This window comes from Nelumbo lutea, chromosome 1, assembly GCF_056320005.1.
Source record: "Nelumbo lutea isolate HS-2025 chromosome 1, American lotus-T2T, whole genome shotgun sequence".
Lineage (NCBI taxonomy): Eukaryota > Viridiplantae > Streptophyta > Magnoliopsida > Proteales > Nelumbonaceae > Nelumbo > Nelumbo lutea.
This window is the reverse complement of record NC_142684.1, coordinates 209,347,078-209,373,603: the sequence shown is the minus strand read 5'-3', so window position 1 is coordinate 209,373,603 and position 26,526 is coordinate 209,347,078. Positions and strand designations below refer to the sequence as shown.

Below are 26,526 nucleotides of genomic sequence, written 5' to 3'. Positions count from 1 at the left end.
TTCTTTTTGATATATCACTGGTCAGTATGTCTGGCTGTGAGTAAAGTCTAAACTATTAGATTGGAAGAAATCAATTACGGTGACTCTTGGTCTTGGGTCAGTTGGGTGGGAAGTCTCACATCCATGACAGTGAGGTAGAAAAGACAACAGAGATACAAACCAAAAGGCATTTGGATTATACATGGTGGAGCCCAGCCCATTGGTTTGGGAAGAGATTGGGATCTTCTTGCACTAATAATCAAAGGGCCTTGGGGTTGAATCCCACCTGCCAACTGGGTTAGGGGTTATGTGTTTGGGGATAAACTATGGGGCTACCCCCGTTGTGTAAATGGTCCCTTTGAGTAAAAAAATAAAAAATCTAGGGCCATAACTTGCCACGTGTGAGCTTTCAGATTTTCTGTGGTTTGAACTTAGAAAGAAAAGATAGGAAAAAGAATAATGAATAAGTGTACACTTTAGGAATTGGGATGTTAATAAATTGACCCGGTATGGAATTAGTTTCACTCAATGTTTTAAAAAATGATATAGAATGGGAATCGTTTTGACCACTGGTTTTTGTGTCAATGGTTTTATCGTCCGGTTTGAATAGATAGTTCATTCTGACAAAAAAATTAAAAATAAAAAAAAATACCAAAAACTGTTAGATGGATCAAATAGATCGATGGTTCGACCATCTGAATCAATAAATCATTGACCAATTTAATGGTTTTTGGTTAAGAATTATATTTGGGATAAAACAGAACCGATTATCTAAATAATTCTTGGGCCAAATGATCCAACCATCCAGGTCAATGGCGATTCAAAAACCGTTTAGACGATCTTATAAGTTTAATTCGATGTTGACCTGCAAATTTTCAGTGTATTTTTTATATTACCATTTGAAAAGCCAAGGATCAATAAAAACAAGACCCAAAACCAAAAACAACATGAAAATATATCTAAACATTGTTATAGGGTTAGTATTAGACCTGTTCGAGGACCTGATCGGTGCTGGGCTCGAGCCGGGCTTTACCACTTTATTAACAGAAAATATTTTGGCTCGAACTTGAGCTTGGTTTTAATATAAAGCTTAAAGCCCGGGCCTGAGTCCGAAGTACAGAATATATTTTGTGAAGTATTTACATCGGATTTAACTCCATTTGAAGAATTTCAATTACATGGGCCCGGGCTGAGATTTGGACAATTTCTGATTTCTCAACCCAACCTCTGTCCTTCTCAAAAAGCATAAAAATTAAGCAACGAAACTGGATTTAAGTTCATTGAAGTATTTTTTTTTTCTGTAAGACTACATTTGGATGGATGCCTACGTTTATTGCATCAATATGATGACTAATTACAAACACTAAAAAAATAAAAAAATAAAACCAATATTCAATTTTTTTGGGTTTCTTTTTCATCAATGAAGGATGTGGCGCCACTTAAGTGTTAAGTCAGTTATTCAATCCATGGAACACAAAATTTGACTTTACGGTACCGAGAGCGACTCAAGCTAGAGGCCTCACTTCAATGCCTTCAATAATAAGCCCTGTCTTCCAACGGTTGCTAACTTCCTTGAATGTCATTTTTATTTCTCCTTCATCCCCATCTTCAATAAAGAAATATCCCAATTCAATCTCACTCCATCCATCATCTCTGGAACGTGGGGCAAGATCTGGGAGAGGCTTTTTTAGCTCCTCTGTTTCTGATGTATTAATATCTTCTTCTTCTTCATTATTATCATCATCATCATCATCTTCATCCTTCTTGTCATTATCATTCGAATCAATGCGAACACTATCCTCACGATCTTCTTCAGCGTTGTCCTTCGGATCGATAACACCATTTTCATCTTCACCATTGTTGTCATTGGGTTTGAGATCACCATCCTCAGCTTCACTGTTGTCTTTGGGATTGGGAATGCTGTCTTCACCTTCATTGTTCTTGTTGTTGTACTCCTGATTTGGATTGACTGCACCATCCTCATCTTCATCTTTGTTGTCATTGCCATTTGAATCAATTGGAACACCATCCTCACAATCTTCATCACCGTTGTCCTTTGGATTCAGAAAACTATCTTCATCTTCATCTTCATCAGCTTCACTGCTGTCTTTAGGATTGGGGATGCTATCTTCGTCTTCATTGTTGTTGAAATCCTGATCTGGATCGACAACACCATCTTCATCCTCCTCTTTATTGCTGTTGTTGTCTAGAGAATTAATTAGATATACCCTGCGCGTGGAAACTAGATTTCCAATTTCTATTTTAAGCTCTGAAGGATTTTCATCCAGTCCTGATGCTTGTTCATCGAATTTCAGGAGCAGATAAGCAGCATAAAGTGTTTTGGGGGACAACCAATTTGCGTAAATCGATCCATCCATGTCCAACCAACGGATGCGCCTGAATTTAGCCACCTCTGGGAACCTATAATTTGTACATGTCCACAGAGTAAAAAAAGAATTAAGAAGTCTCTCTGCACAAGATGAACTCAGTCTGGAATTTCAGGAGATGATAATCATAAAGAGAGTCAAGGAGAGATGTGATTTGATACTATATATAAACTGACCTTGATCCTGGCATGGATGTCCAGGTCCAGCGTTTCGGTTCTGATGCCGATACAATAGAAAGCTCTCTTGCACCCAACCTGTAGCATTTCTTAACAGTGGATTTCTCCAAGAAGCAAAACTGCATGAGCATCCAAAAAAAAAAAAAAATCAACAATTGTATCCTCAATGCTTGACTTTCCTCTTATAATTAATTCATCTATCTTCACAATTAATTCTCTATCTTCCTAACTTTTTATCTACAAAATCATATCACTGGAGGTCACCAAATCAAATGGGTTACAACATTATTGATTGGGTTAAACATGAAAAATGTATGACCTAACCATCAAATTAAAATTTACAAAAGTGAGGATGTTAATGGAGTGCAGAAGTTCAAAACATCAACCCTTTTACCTTATTGCCAGAGCCAAAGGTTACACCCTCGCATAAACGATCTTAGATCTCTTTCTTCGACCGGAATAGTGCTGACCGAGGAATCATTTCGACAAAAACTTCAATATCCGGTGGCAGCAGTGCCTCCCATGTTGCATCAGACTCATCTGATGATTTGGATACCAAAGAAGAAGCCATGGATGAACTCCAAGTATACTATTTCAATTCTGAGCAAAGAAAAGAAATTTGCTTTCTTTTTCTTTTAGTGTTTTGAGCGTATAGAAACGCCAGTGTCGGAGATATTGCCTTCTCTGTTTCAGGCAAGATGTCGCGATCTCTTTTTTCTCATACTTTCCAAAAGAAGAAAATAAGATAAATTTATAGGGAGGAAGATGAAGTAGTTGTGAAAGCAAAACGTTGACTCATGCTCTGAGACGCCAATCCAGACTCTTTATAAGATAAGCATATAATAATGGGGAAGAAAATAAGAGAAATTTATAGGAAGGTGGAAGATGATGTAGTTGTGAAAGCAAAACGTTGAATTCATCCTCTGAGACGTCCATACAGACTCTTTATAGGGGCTGTTTGCATCGTTGCCGTTTCCTTGAGCAACGGTGCCACATCAGGAAAAAAAAAACGGTGCTCTAACAAACGGGCATTTGTTTAGAACCATTTTTTCATAAAAAATGGTGCTCCAAGCCATGCCTCAGAAATTAAGAAGTCGTGGCTTGGAGCAACACCAACATGGTGTTTGGAAGCATGGGCGCTTTTTGAGACTGATTTTCAAGAAAAAAACGCCCATGCTTCCAAGATCTGTTTTTCGCAAAAAAACGCTTCTGCCACGTAGGCAGAGAGAAACACTATGTTGTTTGGTAAGGTGGTTTTTATCACTGTTTTTCATGTATGTGCTGATAGGAAAGCACCACATAGGATACACATCAATCAACCATTGGGGGAAACGGTTCACTGATGCATAAAGCGCCAAATTTTTATCACTGCTTTTCATGCATCGGTGGGGTCCCGATTTCTAAGGCATGCCCGATTTTTAATAATCGGCTGAACCAAATAATGAGATACATGGGCGTTTGTTGAAATGCCTATGTAGATCCAACGTGGTACTGTTTTTTTGAAAAACGGTCACAGTTCCAAACATCCCTCAAATTTGGTGTTTCTTAGAGCTGCAGCTCATTGCTGCCAATGAACTGAAAACGATTTTGAAGCAATGATACTGATGAAGGAAGATTTGGCCCGACCTCACAGTTACACAATGCGTGGCAAAGGCAACAGCTCGGCACAAAAGCACGCCTAAGGCACGAGCACCAAGGGGAGAAACCAGCGGACCGAACTCCCCTACCAGCGGTCCGAACTCCCTACTAGGAGCCCGAACTCTCCCTTCGGCCCCAAGCCAGACAGTAACCCGAACTGGCCTGCATGTAGCAGTTCGGGACACACCTCGCCAAACTGGCCCGCCTGCAGTTTGGGACACACCTCACCGAACTGGCCTGTCTTATAGCAGTTCGGGACACACCTCGCCAAACTGGCCTGCCCTATAGGAATACAGGACATACCTCCGAACTCAAGACTTCACCTCGCTCACCACTCCACCACATCGCCTCCAGGATGCCAAAACCAAATAAACCGTACCATGCCTGACACCGAGGAAGTCCGTACCCAAGGGCACCGCACCTGACTGACTTGGGATCTGATGCTTGACGGCCGCACTCCAAACGGCCACCTGTCACCGCCTCCTGACACTGCCATCTCCAGTTACAGAGATGGCTTCAACAAAGAGCAGTGGCGGTTCTTTCCCAGCAAAAAGGACAACACCCGAACTGGAAGTAAAGGTAATCATACCCGACTTGATAGGGGTTTCAGAGTGAGTGCGCGAAGTGGTTATAAAAGGCCCCTTACCCCCAACAACAAGGTATGTGAACTTTGCGCTATCTGGTCTTTACTTTGCCTTTGAGAGAATACTAACTTGAGCTTGGGAGCTATATCACTGGGTTCCCCCCGGAGTTCCCTCATCTTCTCCGTTTCAGGCTCCCCGTTGCTCTAGTCAGAGGCGAAATCGTTGACAGATAAGACCGGCCGGATTGCGCTCCATCAATTGGCGCCGTCTGTGGGAACGATTCTAAAAGCCTCCCTCTAAAGCTCTCTTACCTACCCTTCTTTCAAAAACTCCAACACCCATGGCCTCCTCCAGCAATGCCGGACGTGGAACAGAAACGGCCACCACCGGAGAGCAACTCCAAGTTCCCGTGGTGTGCATTGGGCAGTTCACCATCCCTCTTTCAGTGGATGGGATCCCCAGTTTGAATGTGCCACAAGCAGTGGCGCCCCTGAACCCTCCTCCATTGAACATCCCTCTTCCACTCCCTATTGAAACAAACTTCGCTGAACCAATTGTTGTCCCACTGGCAACCCGTCAGAACCAGCTGGATGATCTAATGCAATGCATGCATGCAATGCAAGCCCAAATGCAACAATTCCAGTAGCACCAACTCCAGCAACACCAGGTACTGCACCACCTCTCCCAGCACCATTACTAGACGCAGTTCCCTCAACTACACCTAAACCAGTCATTGCTCCCCCCCGGCACCCTGTTTCGGAGCCAGTTAAGGCCTCCCCTCAAGGTGGACGACCTCACCGAGGAGAAGCTTCCCAACCCTAGAACCCCCCTAATAGTCAGGCCTCATCCCCAGGCCGAAAGCAAAAAAAATCACCCCCGCCTCGCAACTCGCAGGTGGGTCAGGAACCTTGCACACAAAGTCACCTCGGCGCTCCAAGACCGAGTTCGCACTCACGGAGAACCGATTCAGCGCCCTAGCAGCAGGATAGCATTCCGAGCCCATCGAGCTCGGCAACACGGAGGCCAACAACGCCAGCACCAGGGCCGCTCAAAGAAGGCACCGGCGAGGTCGCCGAACTGCTACTCGTGTCCTACCCGAGCTCAGAGGCAAGGAAGAGATGAGCTCGGATGAGGTAAAAACCGTCCCAATTCTCTCAATTCCTTCCCCCCTTTCATCAGAACTTCTAGCAGTCCCCTTGCCCAGAGACTTCAAACTTTCATCTCTGGACAAGTATGATGGGTCCTTTGACTGCAACGACCACGTCGACGCATTCCAGTCACAAATGCACCTCACTAGGGCCAACGAGTAATGCATGTGCGTGGCCTTCACCACCACCTTCAAGGGGTGGTCCGCACCTGGTACCAGAACCTAGCTTCCGGGTCAATAAGAAGCTGGGCCTAGTTCGTGCAGATCTTCACCGCCCACTTTGTTACCAGCAAGCAGTGCCCCAAAACCGAGGAAAGTATCTTCGGGGTAATCCAAAGAAAAGGAGAACCCATCCGGAGCTACATCAAGCGGTTCAATGAAGCATGCTTGCAGATCCCACGGTTAGACCCCGCGGTACAGCTCGTGGCCCATCTAAGTGGTGGTAAGCCAATTCAACCACTCCCGTTAATTGGGTGAATTCATGATATCATAATTAATAATAAAATATTTAAAATAGTAACAATTCAAAAATAATATATATATATAAAATGGGCCATTTCTCTAATATTTTATTAATCATATTAAAGAAAAATAAGTGTCATAAGCAAGGATTTTTTTTATTGATAATGGAAATGAAAGACAAATTCAAAACCAACCAAAAAAATGAAATTGATTTCCTATTTGATCTAGGTCAACAATTCAACTCTTAGGTCAAGTCAATATTTGATGCTATAATTAAATAGTAAACAATTAAAAATGAAAAATACATAAATTTTGCAAAAAAAAAATTAACATTTGAGCAAATCTCTTATAATTGTATATATATTCATCTTATAAAATAAAAACAAGTTCCATAAATAAGAATTACTTTTTAATTTGAATTTAGTCCCTTTTTAATTGTGAAACCAAAACATGTAATTTTAACTATTATTTTTCATCTCATTCAAATCCCTCTCATTAAGTCATAGATTTAAGGTGCTAATGCTCATATGGTGGAATTGGATGCCGAATCCCATTCTTCGGAGAATAGCCATTCCAGGCTTCCCCCCAAGAATGGGATTCCCATATGAGAGTCTATCAAGAAATAAAGAACTCATGGCAAAAGGCCCCCCAAACCCTAATGTTAATAAAATAATAAATTAATATTAATAATAAAATAATAAAATACTAATATAATTAACATAAATAATAATAAAAATAAATACATAATTAAACAATAATATACTATGAAAGTAATAATAAAATAATAATGATAACTATAAAATATTAGTCAAATATTTATAAAATAAGCATACTATAATAAAATATTAATAAACCAATAAGAAAATAAGAATAAAATATAATAATATAATAAATTATTAATAAAATATAATAAAAATATTATTCAAGTAATTATATTTTAATAAAATATTCATAAATTAATGATAAATACTAATAAAATAATAAAAACAAAGTAATAATAAAAAGATAAAATATTATTTATTAAATACTAAGAATAATCAAGTACAGATAATATATATAATATAATTAAAGTAATGATAAAATACTAACATATTAATTATTCAATAATAATAAATTAATTCTAAAGCAATAATCAAAATGATAAAATTAATAAACTAATAAGAAAGTAATTAATAAGTGTAATAAATTGATAAATTAATAATAAATACTAAGGTATTAATTATTAAATACTAATAAAATAATAATAACAAAGTACTAATAAAATAATAATTATATATTCATAAAATATTAATAAATTGATAAAAAAATAATAAATAGACTAATAAAATTACTTTCGGTCATGTCCACAAATCAAACGGACCCTAAATCTCTTTTTTGTTTTTCAACGTTGAACAAAAAAAAATGAAATTGAATTGTCCTTGTGTCTAGGTAGTTGGTAAGCAATTCAACCATTTGGGTCAAATGGGTCAAGCCATTATGTCATAATTAAATAATAAAAATTAAAGAAAGACAAAAATACATAATATTTGTAGAAAACATTTAGAACATCGCTAATATAGAATTATTTTATAGACATATAATATTACTCTCTTTAGACATAATATTTGAATATATATTACTATCTTCATCATCTAAAATTGTCACGTGCAAAGCATATGCGAATTTACTAGTATCGAAAAAAAGAACATGAGTTTCTTGGTCAATTGGAATCAAAATCCCATTGACCAACTTCCCCCCTCTCAAAATCCAGAAAAAGAACACTCCCTTAGTGAATTGCCATCCCTAGGAGGTTATGCTCTTGGGATCTCTCAGGGTAGGATCTTCCTTGTGATACTTCTTGTACAAAGAAGTCTCTCGAGGAAGACCAACATACTTGAGCCCAAGTTTCATGGCAGTTAATTACAGCTATTAGAGTAAATTAATTAATTTAGTGTTAATTTCAGTTTTTATTTTGAACTCAGCGTTGGCCCAGATGGTCAAATCGTTCAAATATCACCCAGTGATCATAGTAATTGAATATATGATGGTTAAATACAGTATTTATGCAAAATTCCAGCTAATTTAATAGTTTACTGCTAATTGTAGTAAATTAATTAATTGACTGTAAAATTTAGGCTCAAATTCCAATTTTGTAGGATTTTTATATAAATTAAAAATAAAAATGGAACATAAAATATAAATTAGACACAAAATAATTCATATCTAATTAATTAAGTAAATAAAGTTAATTAATTTCATTGTTAATTACTATTATTAAATCAATAATTAATTTTGTAATTCACAATTAACTATAGTAATTACAGTTATTATGGTTAATTAGCTATTTTACTGTTAATTGATTCCTAACCTAGGGTTCATATTTATGTTGGACGTTGACCTAACCCAATTCATCTAATTAGCACCCCCTACTTTATTAGTAGAGTCAAAAAGGATTAAAGGAGATTTAAAAGGAAAAGAGAAATTTAATAGGAAGGGGAGATATTACATACATTGATTATTAAGTTCAGTTTGAAAGGAGTACAAATACAAATTTGTAAAGTGTCAAACCTTGTACTTTGTATGTATTTATACTATATATATATATATATATATATATATATATATATATATATATATATATATATATATATATATATATATATATTTGTATTTGTATACCTTTCGAAGTGACCCTTAAAGTTTGAAAGAGAGAGAGAGAAAGAGAGAGAGACGGATGGTATTATTAGAGAATAAATATGAATTTTATGATAAATAATAAAATTTTGACTTGTTATATTTTAATGATTTCATTTAAAAACAAGAATGAGAAAGAATATAAATATATAGATAAATATATAGATGTAGATAAATATAAAAAATTAGCAACAAAATTAATTATTTGATTTATTTGCATTGGTGCATTTAATCCTTTCAATCTTATTGTTTGAAATAAACTTTTCCCGTGCGATGCACGGGCCCACTAGCATAGAATATGCTGACGTATCGGAGTCTGCCCGTTGACATCCAAGGCAAGTATATACTAATGCATCCAATCAAGGTTCACACATTTCTAGATATGGGCCCTAGATTATTAGTGTTAAGAAGATCCCAAATCCCAATCTTATCTGACCAAAGCAATCTTTCCAACCAATGGACCCCACCATGCCTAATGGCCCTAATCCAACCGCGTTTTGGTCACAATAACTCAATAATTTGTATTTCTTTGACTCTTGTCTTCTCACCTCTACCTCATTGTCAATCGATGTTAGAGTCAGACTACCCGATACAAATTTGACTAGATCCTAAGTTTCTGGGGTGTAAATGGATCGAATGTTCGGATCACGATCCAATGCAAATTTGAATCGATTCTCTGTCAAATTTGCAGAACAGATCAATTGTGAATAATGAGATTCAATTAAAAATCTGATCAAAATTTGGATCATCCCTGTCAAATCTAAAAGAATCCGATCCTATAAATATATATTAAAAAACTTGTACTTTTGTTTTTCTCTGTATAAGTTGTGATATTTTTTCTTTTATTAATTTGTTAAATTTTACAGAAACTAAATCGGGGGCCGGAGATTTGATCAGATCGGATCGGGTTCGGATCCGATCCGTTTGCGTCCCTAATCCTAAAGTTCCTAACCAGTGGCAGTGATACTGATACCTGGGTTTTCCATATTTAACCAGGCCGAAGAGCCGAACCGATGCACTGAAACCGAAACTGAAGGTGAAGTAAACCCGACGGCACTCCTACTCCAACTTCGAATTACTCAATCTCGTCGGCGCTATTCTCCATGGCGGAGGTTCAATCAGTCCGACTCAGTATACCAGGTCTCTCTCTCTCTCTCTTTCTTCATTGAAATCTTCATCGATATTTCCTTCAAGATGTCCATAACCCCAATTCAGTTTTCTAATGCTTCGTTCATCAAGGAAGGGGTACCAAAGGGTTTTTTCTCTCCAAATTTTATATAAAAGTGTGATTTTTTAAACAAACGAACGTTGGGTTTTAGTTCAGTTTTAAATTCCAGAGGATTGTACTGAATTGATACAGAAAATAGGTGAAGTCACAGACGTGCTTGTTTGTTCTGACAACCAGAAAAGATGAGCAAGTTCTTAATTTGTTTTCATCGGTACAAAACAGTGTGCCGTTTATTTGTTCAAAGGCCACATACCCACAAATTCCAAATATAACAAACTGGTTTCTTCATTGTTTCGACAAGGCTTGTTACTAGTTACTACTCATCCATATCTGCTAATAGATTTGATAAATATTTGTTATTACTAACTCACTTTGAAATTTGAAAGTCAAAAGAAAAGCAAAGGAATTAATTTTTTTTTTCAATCTATTCCGGAAGGAATGATTCTAGAGACAGTATGTTAAACTGCTTTTCCTAGGCAATCCTTAGAACAAGTCCCAAGCTTCCACCTATTGAAGAGCAAAAGGATTCTTGCTTTTCATCCATTTCTGATAAATACTGCTGATTGGTTCTTAGTTCACTGTACTGCGTTGTTCTTGCTAACACTTCCACAAAACGAATTCACTTTCTCTACTTCATGTTGCCATGATCCAAAAGAGAAGTGGATTTCTATATAATCTCTGAAGTTTCTTTTCAAAATTGTTTCTCTCCTGCAGCTGTGTTGGTGATCACTTGGACTTTTTTTTGGTGGATATTCTAGGGAATTGGGTTACTGCTTTATTTCAATTTTATTAATTTGTATTTTTGGAAATTCTCATATTGTAACTGAAAAGAGGATTTGTGATCGAAAGGCTCAATGACATGCAACCATCCTTCAGACTGTTGTGTTCTTTCTCCCCTCTGAGAACCATTTTGGAATTTCTGTAGTTTATATTGTCAAAATCTTCTTTTATAGAAACATTAGGCTGCAGTTGTTTCAATGTCATATGGGTGAAAACTTTGTTTGCACTGTAAAAGGTGTAGAAATAAAGCTGTAAAAATTTGTAGATCCATTCTATAATGAAACAAATGGAGCCATGGAAGAAGGGATCTAATGGTCTAGGTCAAGTGCACTTCGAGAAAGTGAAATGCCAAGTACCCAAGTAAGAAATAAAGATGTAAAAATTTTTTGATCTATTTTATAATGATACCAATGGAGCCATGGAAGAAGGGATGGAATGGTTCAGGTCAAGTGCAGGTTCAAGAAAATGAAATGCCAAGTACCCAAGTAAGAAATGGTCAACCAGATGGGCAAACTTTAATTTTGAAACCATTAGAGTCCTTCACTATTTGGTTAGACATCACATCTCATAATTAGAAACTTTTCTTCTTTCTCCACTGAACAATCCTCCATTATATTCTTCAGAAATTTGCATTGATCTTATTAAAGGAATACCTCTTTATATATAAACTAATTTCTTTTCATTCTATATTGTTTATGCTACAGAGTACCAAGAACTGGGACCGCCGAAAGATGGAATTGCTGTCAATCAACCATCCCTCAAACCGAAGAACTGGCATTGGTGGCTCTTAGTGGCACTAAACATTGCCTTTCTTCTGATTGGCCAATCTGCTGCTGTTCTTCTAGGAAGGTTCTACTATGACCAAGGTGGAAATAGTAAATGGATGGCAACACTTGTCCAAACTGCAGCATTTCCAATCCTTCTCCTCCCATTGTTTCTCTTTCCATCCTCCCAAAATCCTTCTACAACTTCCACCGACTCTGCACAGCCTTCTATTGTTACTGTTGTTGTAGTTTATCTGTTCCTTGGCATACTTATAGCTGGTGACAACATGCTGTACTCAGTTGGGCTCTTGTACCTTTCTGCCTCGACCTATGCCCTCATCTGTGCAAGCCAATTGGCTTTCAATGCAGTCTTCTCCTTCTTCATCAATTCTCAAAAATTCACTGCTTTAATACTTAATTCTATTGTTCTCCTTACCTTATCTGCCTCCCTCATTGCAGTTCGTTCTGATTCTGCAGAACCTGAAGAAGTCTCTAAGGGAAAATATGTTCTTGGTTTTCTATGCACACTTGGTGCATCTGCTGCTTACTCCCTAATACTTTCCCTCATGCAGCTTTCCTTCCAGAAGGTTCTGAAAAAGGAAACTTTCTCTATAGTCTTGCAAATGCAAATATTTACATCCCTAGTTGCTACTTGTGCTTGCATTGTGGGTCTTTTTGCCAGTGGTGAATGGAAGGGCTTGAAGGAAGAAATGGACCAATTTGGCAAGGGGAAAGTATCTTATGTGATGACTTTGGTTTGGACAGCTGTCTCTTGGCAGATTTGCTCTGTTGGGGTTGTGGGTTTGATTTTTGTGGCATCTTCTCTCTTTTCCAACGTAATTAGTACCTTGGCTTTGCCTCTTGTTCCCGTTGCTGCTGTGATACTTTTGCATGACAAGATGGATGGGGTGAAGGTGGTGGCCATGTTGTTGGCAATCTGGGGATTTGCTTCTTATTTATACCAGCATTATATTGATGATTCTAAGCTGAAGGCAAAACAAACTAACATCAATGAGGTAACTAATGGTTCTATGTCTTGAGAGAGAGGTATCATGTCTTATTTTTGGTGATATAGGATTATTTTCAAATGTTGTCAAACATATTATGTTGGAGGTATTTAACCCATTCTCTTTTTTATTGTATTGGGTGCCAGTTATAAATTTGTATCTCATTTGTATAATTGGTTAATTAGTGGTCATGGCTTGGTGTAATGGTAAAGCCTATTGCCGACAAGCTTGTCTCTTTGTGAAAAAGTAATGCCAATGATTAAGTTTGTACCCAGTCCACCTCTCCCAAGACCACAAATACCCCTGAAAGACCATTTGGTTCACTTGATTTGATTATTTGTATATGTTTACTTTTCTTTGGTTAATTCATACTTCTCAGAAATAAAAGATACAATTGGGTGAGAGGCCTGAAGCCTGAACATTCACTGTACAATTCTTGTGGCCGTTGATCTGAACTTCTGAAGGATGGCTCTTGGCAATTATTTTGTGCGCTTGGGGAGTTACAATTTGTTACCAACATTGGGTAATGGACTTGTAGTTGTGGTAAAGGCATGTTATGATGATGATGATTTGTTAGTGGCAATGTATGACACAAAGTTGAACATGAGTTGATCAGACCAAATTTCAGTCCATGAATGTCAGACTGTGGGTGTTCAATATAAGCTAGTTACTAGGAGAAAAACTAGTTGATGCATGCCGGGTAAAGCTCTAAGGTAATAAAGCTGACAAAATGTTTTTAATAGCTGCAAGATCGACCTTGATGGAAATAACATCAATTCTGTAAAACATTGGTAACAATTTAATTGCAAAGTTTCCATTTTTATTCTTTGTATTTTAGGTTGGAAGGACAAGCTGATGAACAATGTTTTTATTGCTGTTCATGAATCACAACCATGTGCCATGGGCCATGGCTCCCCTTGTCATCCTAGATGGATGTTCTTCTTTGTTAATAGAGAAGGCATACAAGTTGTATTAGAATTAAGGCAGATGATGCTCATGAGAGCCTTCTGTAACACTGATTTTGCAAGCCCTTGGCAATTATTTTCCAGTTTCTTGGGATCCAAGAACAAATACTAGCTGAAAGATACTCCATTGTCTTTCTAATATAAGTAACCTATGCCTATGGCGACTGATTCACTTTTTAAATGAGCTTAGATGGATTTTCATTGAACAATATATACATAATTCTCAAAATATATTAGAGGAGCATGCACAAAGCAGGACCTACTTAAAATAAAGATTGTCGTTAGGACATCAGTAGCTCTTTTTTTCTTGGGATGGCGGGGGTAGGTAATTGGCATTTCCTTCTTTCTATTCTCGGCTAGGAAAATCTACTATGGGTTCAGGTTCAGTTTGGATGGAAAGAGTACAAATAAAAATATGCATGGTTTTAAAAACCGGTGCAGACTGGATGGTCGGACCAGTTGACCCGAGAACTGGTCACGGGTCCGGGTCTGGTTTTGGAACCCAAAACCATCTGACCTAGGTTTGGACGAGATGATTGGACCGTTTGACCTGTGAACCTGTGGCTAAGTTCGAAAAATAAGGTCCAAACAGTAGGGTTCTGATCCTGATTCTTATTGTACAATCAATTACAGTCCGAATGCCACATCGCCGCTTTAAGCTTCAGGGAGTTTCACTTGTCTAGTTGACTTAGGGGTCGTTACGGAATGACTGAAGTAGCTGAACTGCATGACCTATAGCTTTGTTTTTTAGTGGATGAAATAATTAAAATAATTTAGCGGTATGATAAATCAACCCAATTTCAACTTCACCCATTAACGTAGCTCACAAACTCATCACAAATTTATTCAACAAAAGACAAACCAATAAGTCTTTCAATTCAGTGACTTCAGCTCTTTGAAGTTTTACTTCTGGTATCTGTCCATGTTTTCTCGACAGTCCGAAGACTCTGTGTTGCGTCTCTACAACTTTATCTGCCCTACAGTCTTTCCTTTGCATCGTGGTTTTAGGCGTTTGGACACACCCTGAATGAAATTGGAACTATTTTGAAAGTTTAGACAAACTGAATTCAGTCTTCTTGCCTTGTGAGCATCATCATCAATTCGTCACTTGTAACTTGTGGCATCCAATTCCAAACAGAGAGTTGCGAAAATTTTGTCACAGTTGAGAAACCTGTTTCATTTTGCATCATTTACTATTAAGCTCATAATAAATTGGTCCTTCATAATTTTGATGCATTGAACCAACAGAGATTTTCGACCTGAGTGTCTCGAGAGTCAAAGGAGTCACTCTCATAAGAGACGTATCCACTTACAGCTTAGGTGGCGTTTGATAACGCCTTTAAGAGGTCTGAAATCTGAAAACATTACTTTTCAGATTCCAGAAGTGTTTGGGTATGTCGAATGTGTCTGAAAGTTGATCTGCAACTTTCAGATGTTTTCACCGTGGGCCATGACTGAACACGCTCAGATACGTTTCAGATGTGTTCAAAAGCCTAAAATGGCCCTGATAATATTTGAATAGACATCCCATTTTAAACCCAAAATTTTCTCATTCGAGTTCCCAATCGTCAATGATGCAGTAGACAAGTCTCCTAGCGATCTAGGTTTCCGTTCTCCCGGAGACCTATATTCCAGCAATCAATGGCCATCTGGGAATCGATATTCTATTCTCCCAGCGACTCATTTCCTGGCACATTTTTGTCGACACCAACAACTATGACAGTAGAGGGAGAGAAATGGAGAACTCGAAAGGAGACAGCGATGGAGAACTCCTAGTCATTGGTGATGGAGAACTCATTTCCGTTCTCGGCTGTTCAATCTCTCTCTCTCTCTCTCTCTCTTCCCGTCGTTGCCACTACAACCCTATAGTCGTCGGCGTTTGATTTCCCTTTCCCTCTCTCTCTCTTTCTCTTTCTCCCCCCGTCTTCCTACCACCGCCGTTGCAACTCCCAGCAACGACGGTTCTTTCCAATTTTATTATTATTTTAATAAATTGTTTTTTATTTTATAAATTATATTTGTATTAATTATTAATTATTTTAGTTTTTATTAATTATTAAATATTTTAATAGTTTTAAGATATTAATTTGATAATTATTAAATTGTTTTATTGCTTCATGGTCTTTATTACTATTTTCATTATTATTTTAACTCTTAATAATTTATTTTTAGTTTATAAATTGATATGTATTTTCAATTTTATTCTTATTTTGATAAATTATTTTTTATTTTTATAATTTATCTCATTTTTTCAATATTTTTTTAATTTAATAAATTATTTTTTTATGAAATAATGCAAATTGAACTCAAATTATCAAATAGTCTATTTTTTAGGGGTAAAATAGCAAAATCAATGAACTTCAGATGCTGAAGGTTTGATCTAACACAAACAACCTTCTTTATTCAGTCTCTAAAAAGTTGAAAAACAACTATTTCTCTTTTCAGATTTTAGACACTCTTAATATATTTCTAACAAACTCCACTTTAGTCTCTTTGCAACATTTTGAATCTTTTGATAGATGAGGTGAACTAATCTTAACAAGTGATCTATATATTTGAAAGAACGACAATTTAAGGGGGTGTTTGACAATATGTTTGGTTTTGTTTTTGAAAACAAAAACAACTACCACATCAGCAAAATTGTATTGTTTTTTATGATATTTTCAAAAACAAAACCGACCATGTTGTTGAACACCCCTTAACTCATTGATCATGACAGTGAAGATAGGGACTATTGGAGTTATAACAAACTATGGAAGTTGAAATTATATGTTCAAATTTAACTTCTATAACTTAGCACAAAACCAAGGCAAGTACCCACTTTATGATGGTATAGATATAGATAATAGCGCACATGTTTTCTGGTCATTCAAAAAAAAAGGAGCAGGTCAGGTGAGCTAATCTTAACAAGTGATCTATATATTTGAAAGAACGACAATTTAAGGGGGTGTTTGACAATATGTTTGGTTTTGTTTTTGAAAACAAAAACAACTACCACATCAGCAAAATTGTATTGTTTTTTATGATATTTTCAAAAACAAAACCGACCATGTTGTTGAACACCCCTTAACTCATTGATCATGACAGTGAAGATAGGGACTATTGGAGTTATAACAAACTATGGAAGTTGAAATTATATGTTCAAATTTAACTTCTATAACTTAGCACAAAACCAAGGCAAGTACCCACTTTATGATGGTATAGATATAGATAATAGCGCACATGTTTTCTGGTCATTCAAAAAAAAGGAGCAGGTCAGGTGAGCTAACAAGGTTGGCTCTGTTATCTGAACGTTGTTGCAATTCAAAGCAATCACCAGGGGAAGAGGATCACAAGTTAAATACTCCCGATCGGAAAGAATAATTCCAAATTGTATGAATTTGGTGACAAGAAGCAATGAAATACCGAAGAAAAACTCTGATTATGATACCGATAATTATTTCATCATACCGTCCAAATGAGACCGATTGATTCAATTGTTAGGATCTTCGAACTAGAGACTTCAATTGGATGATGACCCTTCCCGATCTGCCATATACCATGGTCGTGGGATAAAAAGTGGTCTATAAATGTATTTTATCTTCTTTCTTTTCTTTTCTTTTCTTTTTTTTTTCGACAAGTTCGCATGCTTTTCATCTTATAACTCTGCCAATATGAACTTGTTTTGCACGCTCAAATAAAAGAGGGCTGCATAAGATTGGCAGTTGACACTAAAATTTTTATCAAATTTTCATGATCATGAATCTTTCAAAGTGATTTCCACACCTTAATCATAATAATGACGAAACAGGATTCATATAGTCGGCCTTATGATGATGACATTCTTTCCATCTTATCCAAGTGGTTATGTTTCTTCTTCCCACAGTGATCATTCAGCTACAAAATTTTTGAAAGGCTGTCCCATCTTTCAACTTATTAGTATGCCTTCACCGGCCATCTTGAATAGTAAAAGAACCAGTTGCCTTGAAATTTGAGAAAATCTATAGGGCATCAATTGAGGCAAAATCTATGGGGCATCAATTGCACCATGCAACAAAAGACGAGTGTAAAGAATCAGTGGTAAAACATGTCACAGTTATCATCTTTACACTTAGACTTACGATCTGCTACTCAAGTTATTCTCACATCTATACCCACAAAACACCACACGGGTGTTTATTTAAGAAGTTTGGAAAATCTTTTGAAAGACTATGAATCGACATGTTCAAAAGCTTGCACGTTTTGTCTTCAATTGAATTGGCGAGCTATGATGCATTTATTGATATTTGTTGCACATTAAATAAACACCCATGTGCATTTGTCAGCTTTATTATTATTATTATTATTATTATTATAAGCGGACCCTATCCAAGTATCCAACATCGCATCGACCTCCACAGCCGCTTGTGAAAGATCAAGATCATGCCAGAAAAGTGCATGTGTAAATATAACTACAGAATTCAGGTGTAGCCCTCCAATGTTGACCATGAAATCCGTGGACCACCTATTGAGTTTTCAATTGTGTATGAAGTGTACACAGATGAGACATTGGATTGTAAGGTCACAAACAGAGAACCAATCACCTAAGTTGATGGTGTATATGCACTACTTCAATTACAAGCAAGCTGATGGTGTATATGCACTACTTTCCTTTTACCAGAAAATATAAGTAGAAGCAAGCTTGTTGTGTACATCCACTACTTTCTTGTTACCAGAAAAAAAAAAAAAAAAAAAAAAGGAAAAACAAAGGTGGAAGTAAGCTCGATATATGCACGCATAAAAGAAGTGAAACTCATTGAACAGTTACAGACTTACAGTCTTTCACCCCATGCTTTCTCATCTCCTTTTGCACTCTCTGCTTCTCCATGGAACGGGCTCAAGAACTGCAACTCCACATTAGAGGTAAGTTTTATCGCTAACTTACTGCTTTTATGTGTATGTGGTTCTTGGGGTGGGGGATGTAAAAAACAAGCAAGATGCAGATGATAGTTTTACTGAGAAATTGCTTTTCATATTTTATTTGGATTCCATCCGTTTTATTGTAAAAGAGAATTTGGATTTGCTTATCACAGAGTGCGCCTCACACCAAAAGACCCAAAGCTTGCTTTTGCCCCTTTAAGGCCAAAAGTTCAGTTTGAAACATTCATTTACATGCTTGCTTGCCCCTTTAAGGCCAAAAGGCCCAAAGCTTTGTTTCTTGCCGGTTTTAGCAGCCTGACAGCCCCCAACCAAGCAAGAAATAACTTCCACAGTAGCGCTGCAGTCTGTCGATATTTTCAGGAAAAGTAATGGTAGTGCTGTGTTGTATATGGGAGGTTACATGCATGCCTCTCTTCTGTCGTGCCTTCTAAATATTTTTCTTATGATTTTATATTCTATGGTTCATGGTAGCGTTTTCAATAATTCACAGTTATGTACTCACAGGATACAAGAAAATATAATAAAGTCCTATATTCACACAAACACAATAAGGAACAACCTTTTCACCTTTTGCCACTGTTGGATTTTAATCTCATTAGAGATTAAATCTAATGAGTTTGATTGGTCAATGAACTTGTCCCACATTGGAAAATTATAAGTTTTGTTTTGGGTTTTTTAATAGGAGCTGATTTATACTCAGAAATAGAAGGGAAGAATATGGAGGTTTGCTACCACGCAATGTGCGTGCACACGTGTGCACGTGTGTGTGGGGCGCTTTAGAGTCGCACTTTGCTTGCCTTTTAGTGCAATGCTAACCATTGATGTAATCAACAGGTACAATTCGATCGAATGTGATCAAGATGCTCAATTCAAAGTTAACAGTCATTAACTGTTAACTACCTTTTAAATAGTCACAATGTTTAAAATTGTGACTGTTCAACGTGCATTTTCTAAATCAGCACTTTTATGACTCTTCAGAGATTATTTAAGGAGCGTAAATCAAGCATTTGTACACACACAAAACATTTTCGAAAATCATTGTCTCTCTCTCTCTCTCTCTCTCTCTCAATCCGGTCTGCTACAGTCTCACAAAACGTTTCTTCGGAAACTCTTCAATTTTGCTGGTTACAGGTTCTCGTCCGAAGGCTCTGTTGTATCCTAGGAACAGATTTGCCTGTAACCTAACAGCAAACTCAGTGAAACTGAATGGGGGCAAATAGCATTCTAAAAACAATGTCTTTAGATGCGCCTCAGAGCTTCTCCCCCAAGTTTCAGTGACCCCATTTAACAACAACCACATTTGATGATAATGATGAAGTAAAGCTCTATATCATCAAGAAAATAAAAGAAATAACTCCCTCCTGAGAAAGACATGGATTCTCATAGCATCTTTTAAGTGTTCAAATCCATAAAACAGGAGTATACATTTACATTTTTTTGGTAAAAAGCATACATTTACATTTACATAATTCTTATTCTATCAGTATGAATATGGATAAAGAGGAAAATTTATTTAACCTTTTCCTATTATAAATTTGCACTTCAATTCTTTTTTTTTTTTTTGTTCTTGAGAAAAAGAGGTAAAAAGGTTACTTAAATCCAAATAGCTATTCCTTTAATCAGTGAATAGGGTCGCACTCAAGGATCAAAATTATGGGGAATTATTCCATGATCATTTCTCTTCCAATTCCACTGGTCACAAACCAAATAGAAATTTGGAAAAGGAAAAACTTTAATTTTTAACCTTAGTTGCCTTACAATAAAAGAAGTGACGAGTTGACCGCCATCACTAAAACTTTGTAAAACTCTCGTGATCGTGGATGATGAATATTCCTGAAAAATTTGTAATAAAATAGATTCCAATATAAAAGTTACAGCATTCCAACAATTCACCATTTTGTTCTTCCTTGGATGGAACTCGGTCTTTTGAATTAAGAGAAAAAAAAAATACTTATTCCCTCACTAAGATGGGCAGAATCTTTATTTGATTATCCCTCTATTCCTCTTTCATCGGTTTTGAGTTACCAATGTCTATTTCTGTTTTTATACCCCTCCTTTATTTGCTTCAGTTATATATACATATATATATCAAGAGCTTCAAACAATCCAAACTCTTTTTTTAACCTTTTTGTCTCACGTTTTCTCAGTACAAAATGTCACATCAAATGATATCATATAAAACCAATAGAATAAACATTCAAAATGTCAAATACCCACACTCACTCTATACACCAATGCCCACTCGTGAATTAGCATCAAATCCCAACTGTACTTTGAGCCTTAAAATTCTGACCCTGGGCTGAACCGTCATTCTCCCTAGAATAAATGAACTTTGAGTATTTGAAGTACAGGTGGGTTGAAAATTTGACAAATATCAGCACCAATACGTTGTGATGTTTTTGAACCTTGCTTAAGTGAATCCAAAACAAAACCCAAAGGAAAAGAGATTCATGGCCGCACGCATACACACACACAGACTAAGGGTGTAAAGGGAACGACAAAGAAAAAGCAATTGACTAAATGGGCTCACCTCCCCCTTTTATAAAGGTAATGGAAATACCATAAAAGTTTTATGGTCTACAAGATGCATAGTTGCCTATGTCCCAAACATATATAAGGCTGCACTAACTATTTGATGGCTCCTATTAGATATATTCCATCTTCAACTAAAAATCAACCCAATCAGTAAACTAGTTGAGGTCATGCCATGGTCATGGTTATTGCACTAGACCATTTCTGATAAAAAAAAATGGTTGTTAAACTAGCACATGTACCATCAAACCATTAAGGAATTGTACCATAAGACCCTTCAACAATGCCATCAGTTTCACTTGAAAGGTTATACCAGAAATTTGTCTCATAATATATGAAACAAACTATTCTATATATAAAGAAGAAACGTTTGTTAAAAAATGAAAGGGAGTACAAGAAGGGGTGATAAGCCATCATCAATTGAGAAAATAAACATCCACCACCCCCAGCTCAAAAATAGAAAAGTCGGTCCAAATACACATGTGATCAATTGACCTCTCCAAACCATGCAGATATATTCTGCCAAAAAGAGTAACAGCTATACCAAATGACCTCGCAATACCAAACTAGCTGAAACTACCATTTTCATTCTCCCCTTCCTCTTTCCACTTCTACATTATCCACCCCAGCCCTTACACTGTAAACTTCAATTCATCTTCTGTACTTTGGACTCCTATCTTACTCTTATAATCTTTTCCTCCCTCCAATATTGATTTCCCATTCAGCTCTTATAAGTCTTCACTCCTGTTTTATTCTGAACATCCTCTTGTACTGTTTTCTTTTCTCTTTTGTCTAACTTTTTAAAAATTCTTCTTGCTGCCTCTTCTTCCCCTATATAAAGGACACCCATTACCTTTATAATCTCAATCTCTTTATCTATTATCTTCTCATTTCCAAATTTTTACTCACTTTCCTCACCTTGTTGATATCACCTCCCATTCCTCCTCCCTATCTGAATTATCTTCTGATAACCTTGAGCCACCCTCTCCCTTCTGCTTTTTTCTCTTATAAAGATGACTTACTGAACTATCTTTGCCATGCTCTAGACTAATTGCTTCCCACCACCTATTCAAATAACAGACTTTTTTTTTGATAATTATTCAAATAACAGACATTTCAAGGTGTATTCTTAGAAACATTTGATAAGAAAATTATTAAGAAGACAAACATTCACAAGGGTAATATAGATGGGACTGGATTTGCAAAAGAACTCTATGTGAAACAGAGATGGATGGGATAACAGTTGTGCATGGTTTTACAGCAAAACATTTTCCACAGGCCAAGTATTTCACTAACACCTTTTTTCCCTGTTGCAGTTCAGGAAACCAATAAAACAAACTCACAAAAGGATGACACTATCAATAATCATCCACTACTTTCTCGACTCAAACATTACAACCGGTGGGTTCGTGTGATATTCTACACACTTCTCCTCCTCTCTGGCCAGCCTGCAGCTACTCTCTTGGGAAGATTATATTATGACAAAGGTGGGAAGAGCAAATGGATGGCAACAATTGTTCAATCTGCAGGATTTCCAATCCTCATCCTTCCCCTGTGCCTCTTTCAATCATCACCTACCAATTCCATTATAAAAACCACCAAAGCTTCTTCCACTCCCACCTGACTCTTAACAATCTCTTCCACCTTACTAGTGCTCCAACCTGACTCCACAGAAAACACAGGAATCTCTAAAGGTAAGCATGCAATAGGGGTCCTATTCACTGTTGGTGCATCTGTTGTATTCTCCTTGTACCTTTCCCTAACACAGCTGTCCTACCAGAAAGTTCTAAAAAAGGAGACATTTTCTGTAGTCTTGGAAATGATATTCTACCAATCCCTTGTTGCAACTTGTGCAAGCACAATAGGCCTTTTTGCAAGCAGAGATTGGAAGGGTTTGAAAAGCGAGATGGAGGAGTATGGACTGGGGAAATTATCTTACATCATGACTTTGGTTTGGACAGCTGTGGGTTGGCAGATTTCATCTATTGGCACAGTAGGATTGATTTTTGACGTCTCTTCCCTCTTCTCCAATTGTGTTAGTACTTTGTGTTTGCCCATTGTTCCAATTCTTGCTATGGTCTTTTTCCATGACAAAATGGATGGGATAAAGGTGGTTGCCTTGTTGTTGTCTATTTGGGGCTTTGTTTCCTATGTTTATCAGCACTACGTTGATGATTCAAAGTCCAAAGGAAGACAAACAGAAGCAAACGAGGTTTCTAATACTACTCTTACTGAGAAAGAGACTAATTGAAAGGGTTTTAATAGAATGTGGTTCTGAGGATCTGTATTAAACTATGTGATTTCATCAGAAAGGAAAACAAACAAAGATGTATACGATTTTGGAGATGGAAACTACTTTTTTTTCTCGCGTCTTCTCCTTTCTTTATTTTATCTGGTAGCAGCTTTTGTATCCCCTTTTCTGTACCTTGTCAAGGTTGTTTACATAAATGAGCAGAAAAGAAAATTGATAGAAGTAGAAGGTTATCACTTTATAATGCATATACTTTTTCATCAGTAATAGTTGATATTTTATTAATATGAAATAATGTACAAGATGTGTAACAGATGCAAAGGCATTATGTAGTTAAGTATAGAAGTAAGGTAAGGTAAAAACAACAAAAGAAAACAAAATAGAACTTGCTCCATCAAGAGCCCCTCCCCACTTGGGAGAGCTATGAGTGTGGGGGACAGGTTACCCCCCCCCCCAGGGTTGTGTAGCCCCATTGATGTAGGACCAGCTCAGTTCTAGTCCTTAAAGAATTGTTGAATGGTCTTCTTGATCAAAGTTTTATAGCTATTGATGGATGTAATGGCTTCTTGAAGGAATAAAGAGAGAAAATAGGGAGAGAAAGAAGAGAGAAAATACCTGGAATCACTCACAGGGTGCCTAGAATCACTCTAGGGCATGGGAATCACTCACCATAGCTAGCATATTCTGAAGAAAACTTAATAAACTTCATTGCCTTTGTGTAAAACGTCCCTACATATTTATAGACTCTAAACTCAATAATCCTAGGAGTCAAACCGTTAGACTCAATAATCCTAGTAGGACTCAAACTAAGCAGTCATATCCTATTTCAATTCAAAGAAGACTCAATAACTCTAATCCTACTTATGCAATGACTCTGAATTTTAAACATAAACAAACTATAACTAAACAAATTAAACCCTATCAACAGACCCCACAGAAAAATTGCATATTACTATCCAAAAATACAAAAATACATAAAATTCCAATTTGGCCTCTTCAGCTCCTGCATCACCCATGATGAGAAAAAAAAAACAAAGACAGCGTTTTCAAAAAAAAACATCAGTTGAAGCAGGCCCTAAAATTATGCAGCTTTAGCTATCTTTAACCCTTGTAGTTTTGCTTGTGATTCTACTGTTATGGAATTTGCAGAACCAAATTGTCTAGAGAAAACAACAAAAATATCTCGACAGTTTCTGAAAACTCCACCAATACCTGGTTTTCCTGGGTCCCTATACTTCAGAATGCATATTATCAACAACAACCAATCTTCTAATTTAATAACTTTCCCTGGAGTTGGGTCACTCTTTTTGAAAACTTATGCAATTTCAAGAGCCCAGTAAGTATTACTTATATTTCCTTTCCAAGGAATTATAACTCGAAGCAACTAACATGTAGACTCCTACCATAAATAAGGCAATAGTTGAAAGTTGAAACAGTATGAACTTTTAAAATAGTAAAATTGAAACTACAAAGTAGCAGAAGAGATAACAAAATCCTTTCTTGGACCCAATAAATAAATAAATAAATAAAATCCTTCTCAGAAGTAGATTGCTCTATATCTTTCTCTTAGATCTAAACTAAGAGTATATATCATTGTTTATGCAATCCAGATCTCCATCTTGTATCCATTGGTGGCATTAGTACCTGTCTTCATACAAGTGAATCCAGGTTTTAAACGTGCAAATTAGTGCAGAGCAAATAATTTTGGAATGTTACTTTGATAAGTTTACTGACCCTATATGTCCTTGTTCCATTGGTCATAATAATAGGACCCCTTTTGGAGTAACTGTTGTTGTCATTAGTGACTAGTGTAGAAATAATCTACTGAGAAATACTTAAAATATAACCCTAAGCAAAGTTTAGTTTCCATGAACCAGGGTTTCTTTATCAGCAATGGTAATGAGAGCCTTATTCAAAGATATTAGAAGGAAACCCCCTATACTCCAAAAAACTTGGAGAGAAAGGAATTATTTGCTGAAGATATTGAAGCAAAGAAAGAATTCATTGAGAAACAAATCAGTTTTTCAATTCCTACACCAGTTTCAGAACTTTGGGGTGATAGGATATTGGTTTTCAGTTTTTTTTAATTTATTTTATAGTTGTAGGTGTCTGAAGAATTGGGTTTTAAGTTTTCCAAAGCTTATCGTTATTTCAAATTTACTATTTATGGTCACTCTCAGGCTTACTATTTATAGTACAATCATGATTTACTATTTTTAGTAATTTTGGGTGAAGCTTGGAGAGAAAAGAACTAGTTGATGTAGATATTGAAGCAAGGATGAATTTATGGAGAAATAAATCAGTTTTTCAATCCCTACACCAATTTCAGAATTTTTGGGTGTATGTTGAGTCTGTAAGTACAATCACTGTAAATGCACTTTAAGAAGAGTTGATTTGGCAACAACAAGGACACAAACCCATTCAGCTTGGAAACCTCCAAAATGTACCTCAGATTAAGCTCAACTTTGATGGAAGTAGTGTTGGAAACCTGGGAAGATCAGGCACAGGTGGGGTGTTTAGGAATCACAATGGTGTGATATTGGCAATTTATTCAGAAATAACTGGCCAAGGAAACCCGGTCAGAGAGGAATTACTTGCCCCGCATTAAGAAATAAAGTTGGGAAAGTTATTTAATTATAAGAACATACTCACATAGTGGCAGAAGAAGATTGTTGGGTTGCTTTGAATTGCTTAAGGCATAACAAGGAGGGACACATGGCAATATAGAAATATTTTGAGGGAGGTGAAACAACTTGCACAAGAATTGAGAGCAGAATTCTGTTGGAGCCAAAGAAGAGAAAACAATATGGCAGATTGTCTTGCAAAACAAAAGGAAGCAGTTGTTTTGGGGTGACTAATAGGGACTCTTGAGTCCTAGGATCATTTTAAATGAATATCTCGGGTAGTGTAAACTGTTAAGGTGCTTGGCACATTATACCTCTACATAATTTTATTCTTTATAATCAATCAATAAAGTGCACAGTTGCCCATCAAAAAAAAAGAAGAAGAATAGTTGATTTGATTAAACAAAGTTTGGTTTAATGAATTCTAGTT

The 26,526-nt window shown here is 36.5% G+C and overlaps 2 protein-coding genes and 1 pseudogene across 2 annotated transcripts; 2 read left to right on the top strand and 1 right to left on the bottom strand.

The window, feature by feature from the left end:
* Positions 1 to 1,237: 1,237 nt before the first annotated feature.
* LOC148880715 (uncharacterized) lies at positions 1,238 to 3,346 on the bottom strand. The gene is made up of 3 exons (XM_088976467.1): positions 2,937 to 3,346; positions 2,543 to 2,661; positions 1,238 to 2,400 (listed from the first exon to the last, which is right to left on the bottom strand). Exons 2-3 carry the CDS (start codon positions 2,554 to 2,556, stop codon positions 1,485 to 1,487), a joined length of 930 nt encoding a protein of 309 aa, XP_088832593.1. The 5' UTR covers positions 2,557 to 2,661; positions 2,937 to 3,346; the 3' UTR covers positions 1,238 to 1,484.
* Positions 3,347 to 10,014: 6,668 nt separating this feature from the next.
* LOC148880714 (putative purine permease 11) lies at positions 10,015 to 13,099 on the top strand. Its single transcript, XM_088962715.1, has 2 exons — positions 10,015 to 10,186; positions 11,759 to 13,099. Exons 1-2 carry the CDS (start codon positions 10,150 to 10,152, stop codon positions 12,856 to 12,858), a joined length of 1,137 nt encoding a protein of 378 aa, XP_088818841.1. The 5' UTR covers positions 10,015 to 10,149; the 3' UTR covers positions 12,859 to 13,099.
* Positions 13,100 to 22,448: 9,349 nt separating this feature from the next.
* On the top strand, positions 22,449 to 23,472 carry LOC148880713 (purine permease 21 pseudogene; annotated as a pseudogene).
* The last annotated feature ends 3,054 nt before the right edge of the window (positions 23,473 to 26,526 follow it).

Excerpts from the sequence above, each read along its gene's own strand:
- LOC148880714 (XM_088962715.1), top strand. The coding sequence starts at position 10,150 with ATGGCGGAGGTTCAATCAGTCCGACTCAGTATACCAG. Across the intron at positions 10,187-11,758 it reads AGTCCGACTCAGTATACCAG|AGTACCAAGAACTGGGACCG; the intron begins GTCTCTCTCTCT and ends TTTATGCTACAG.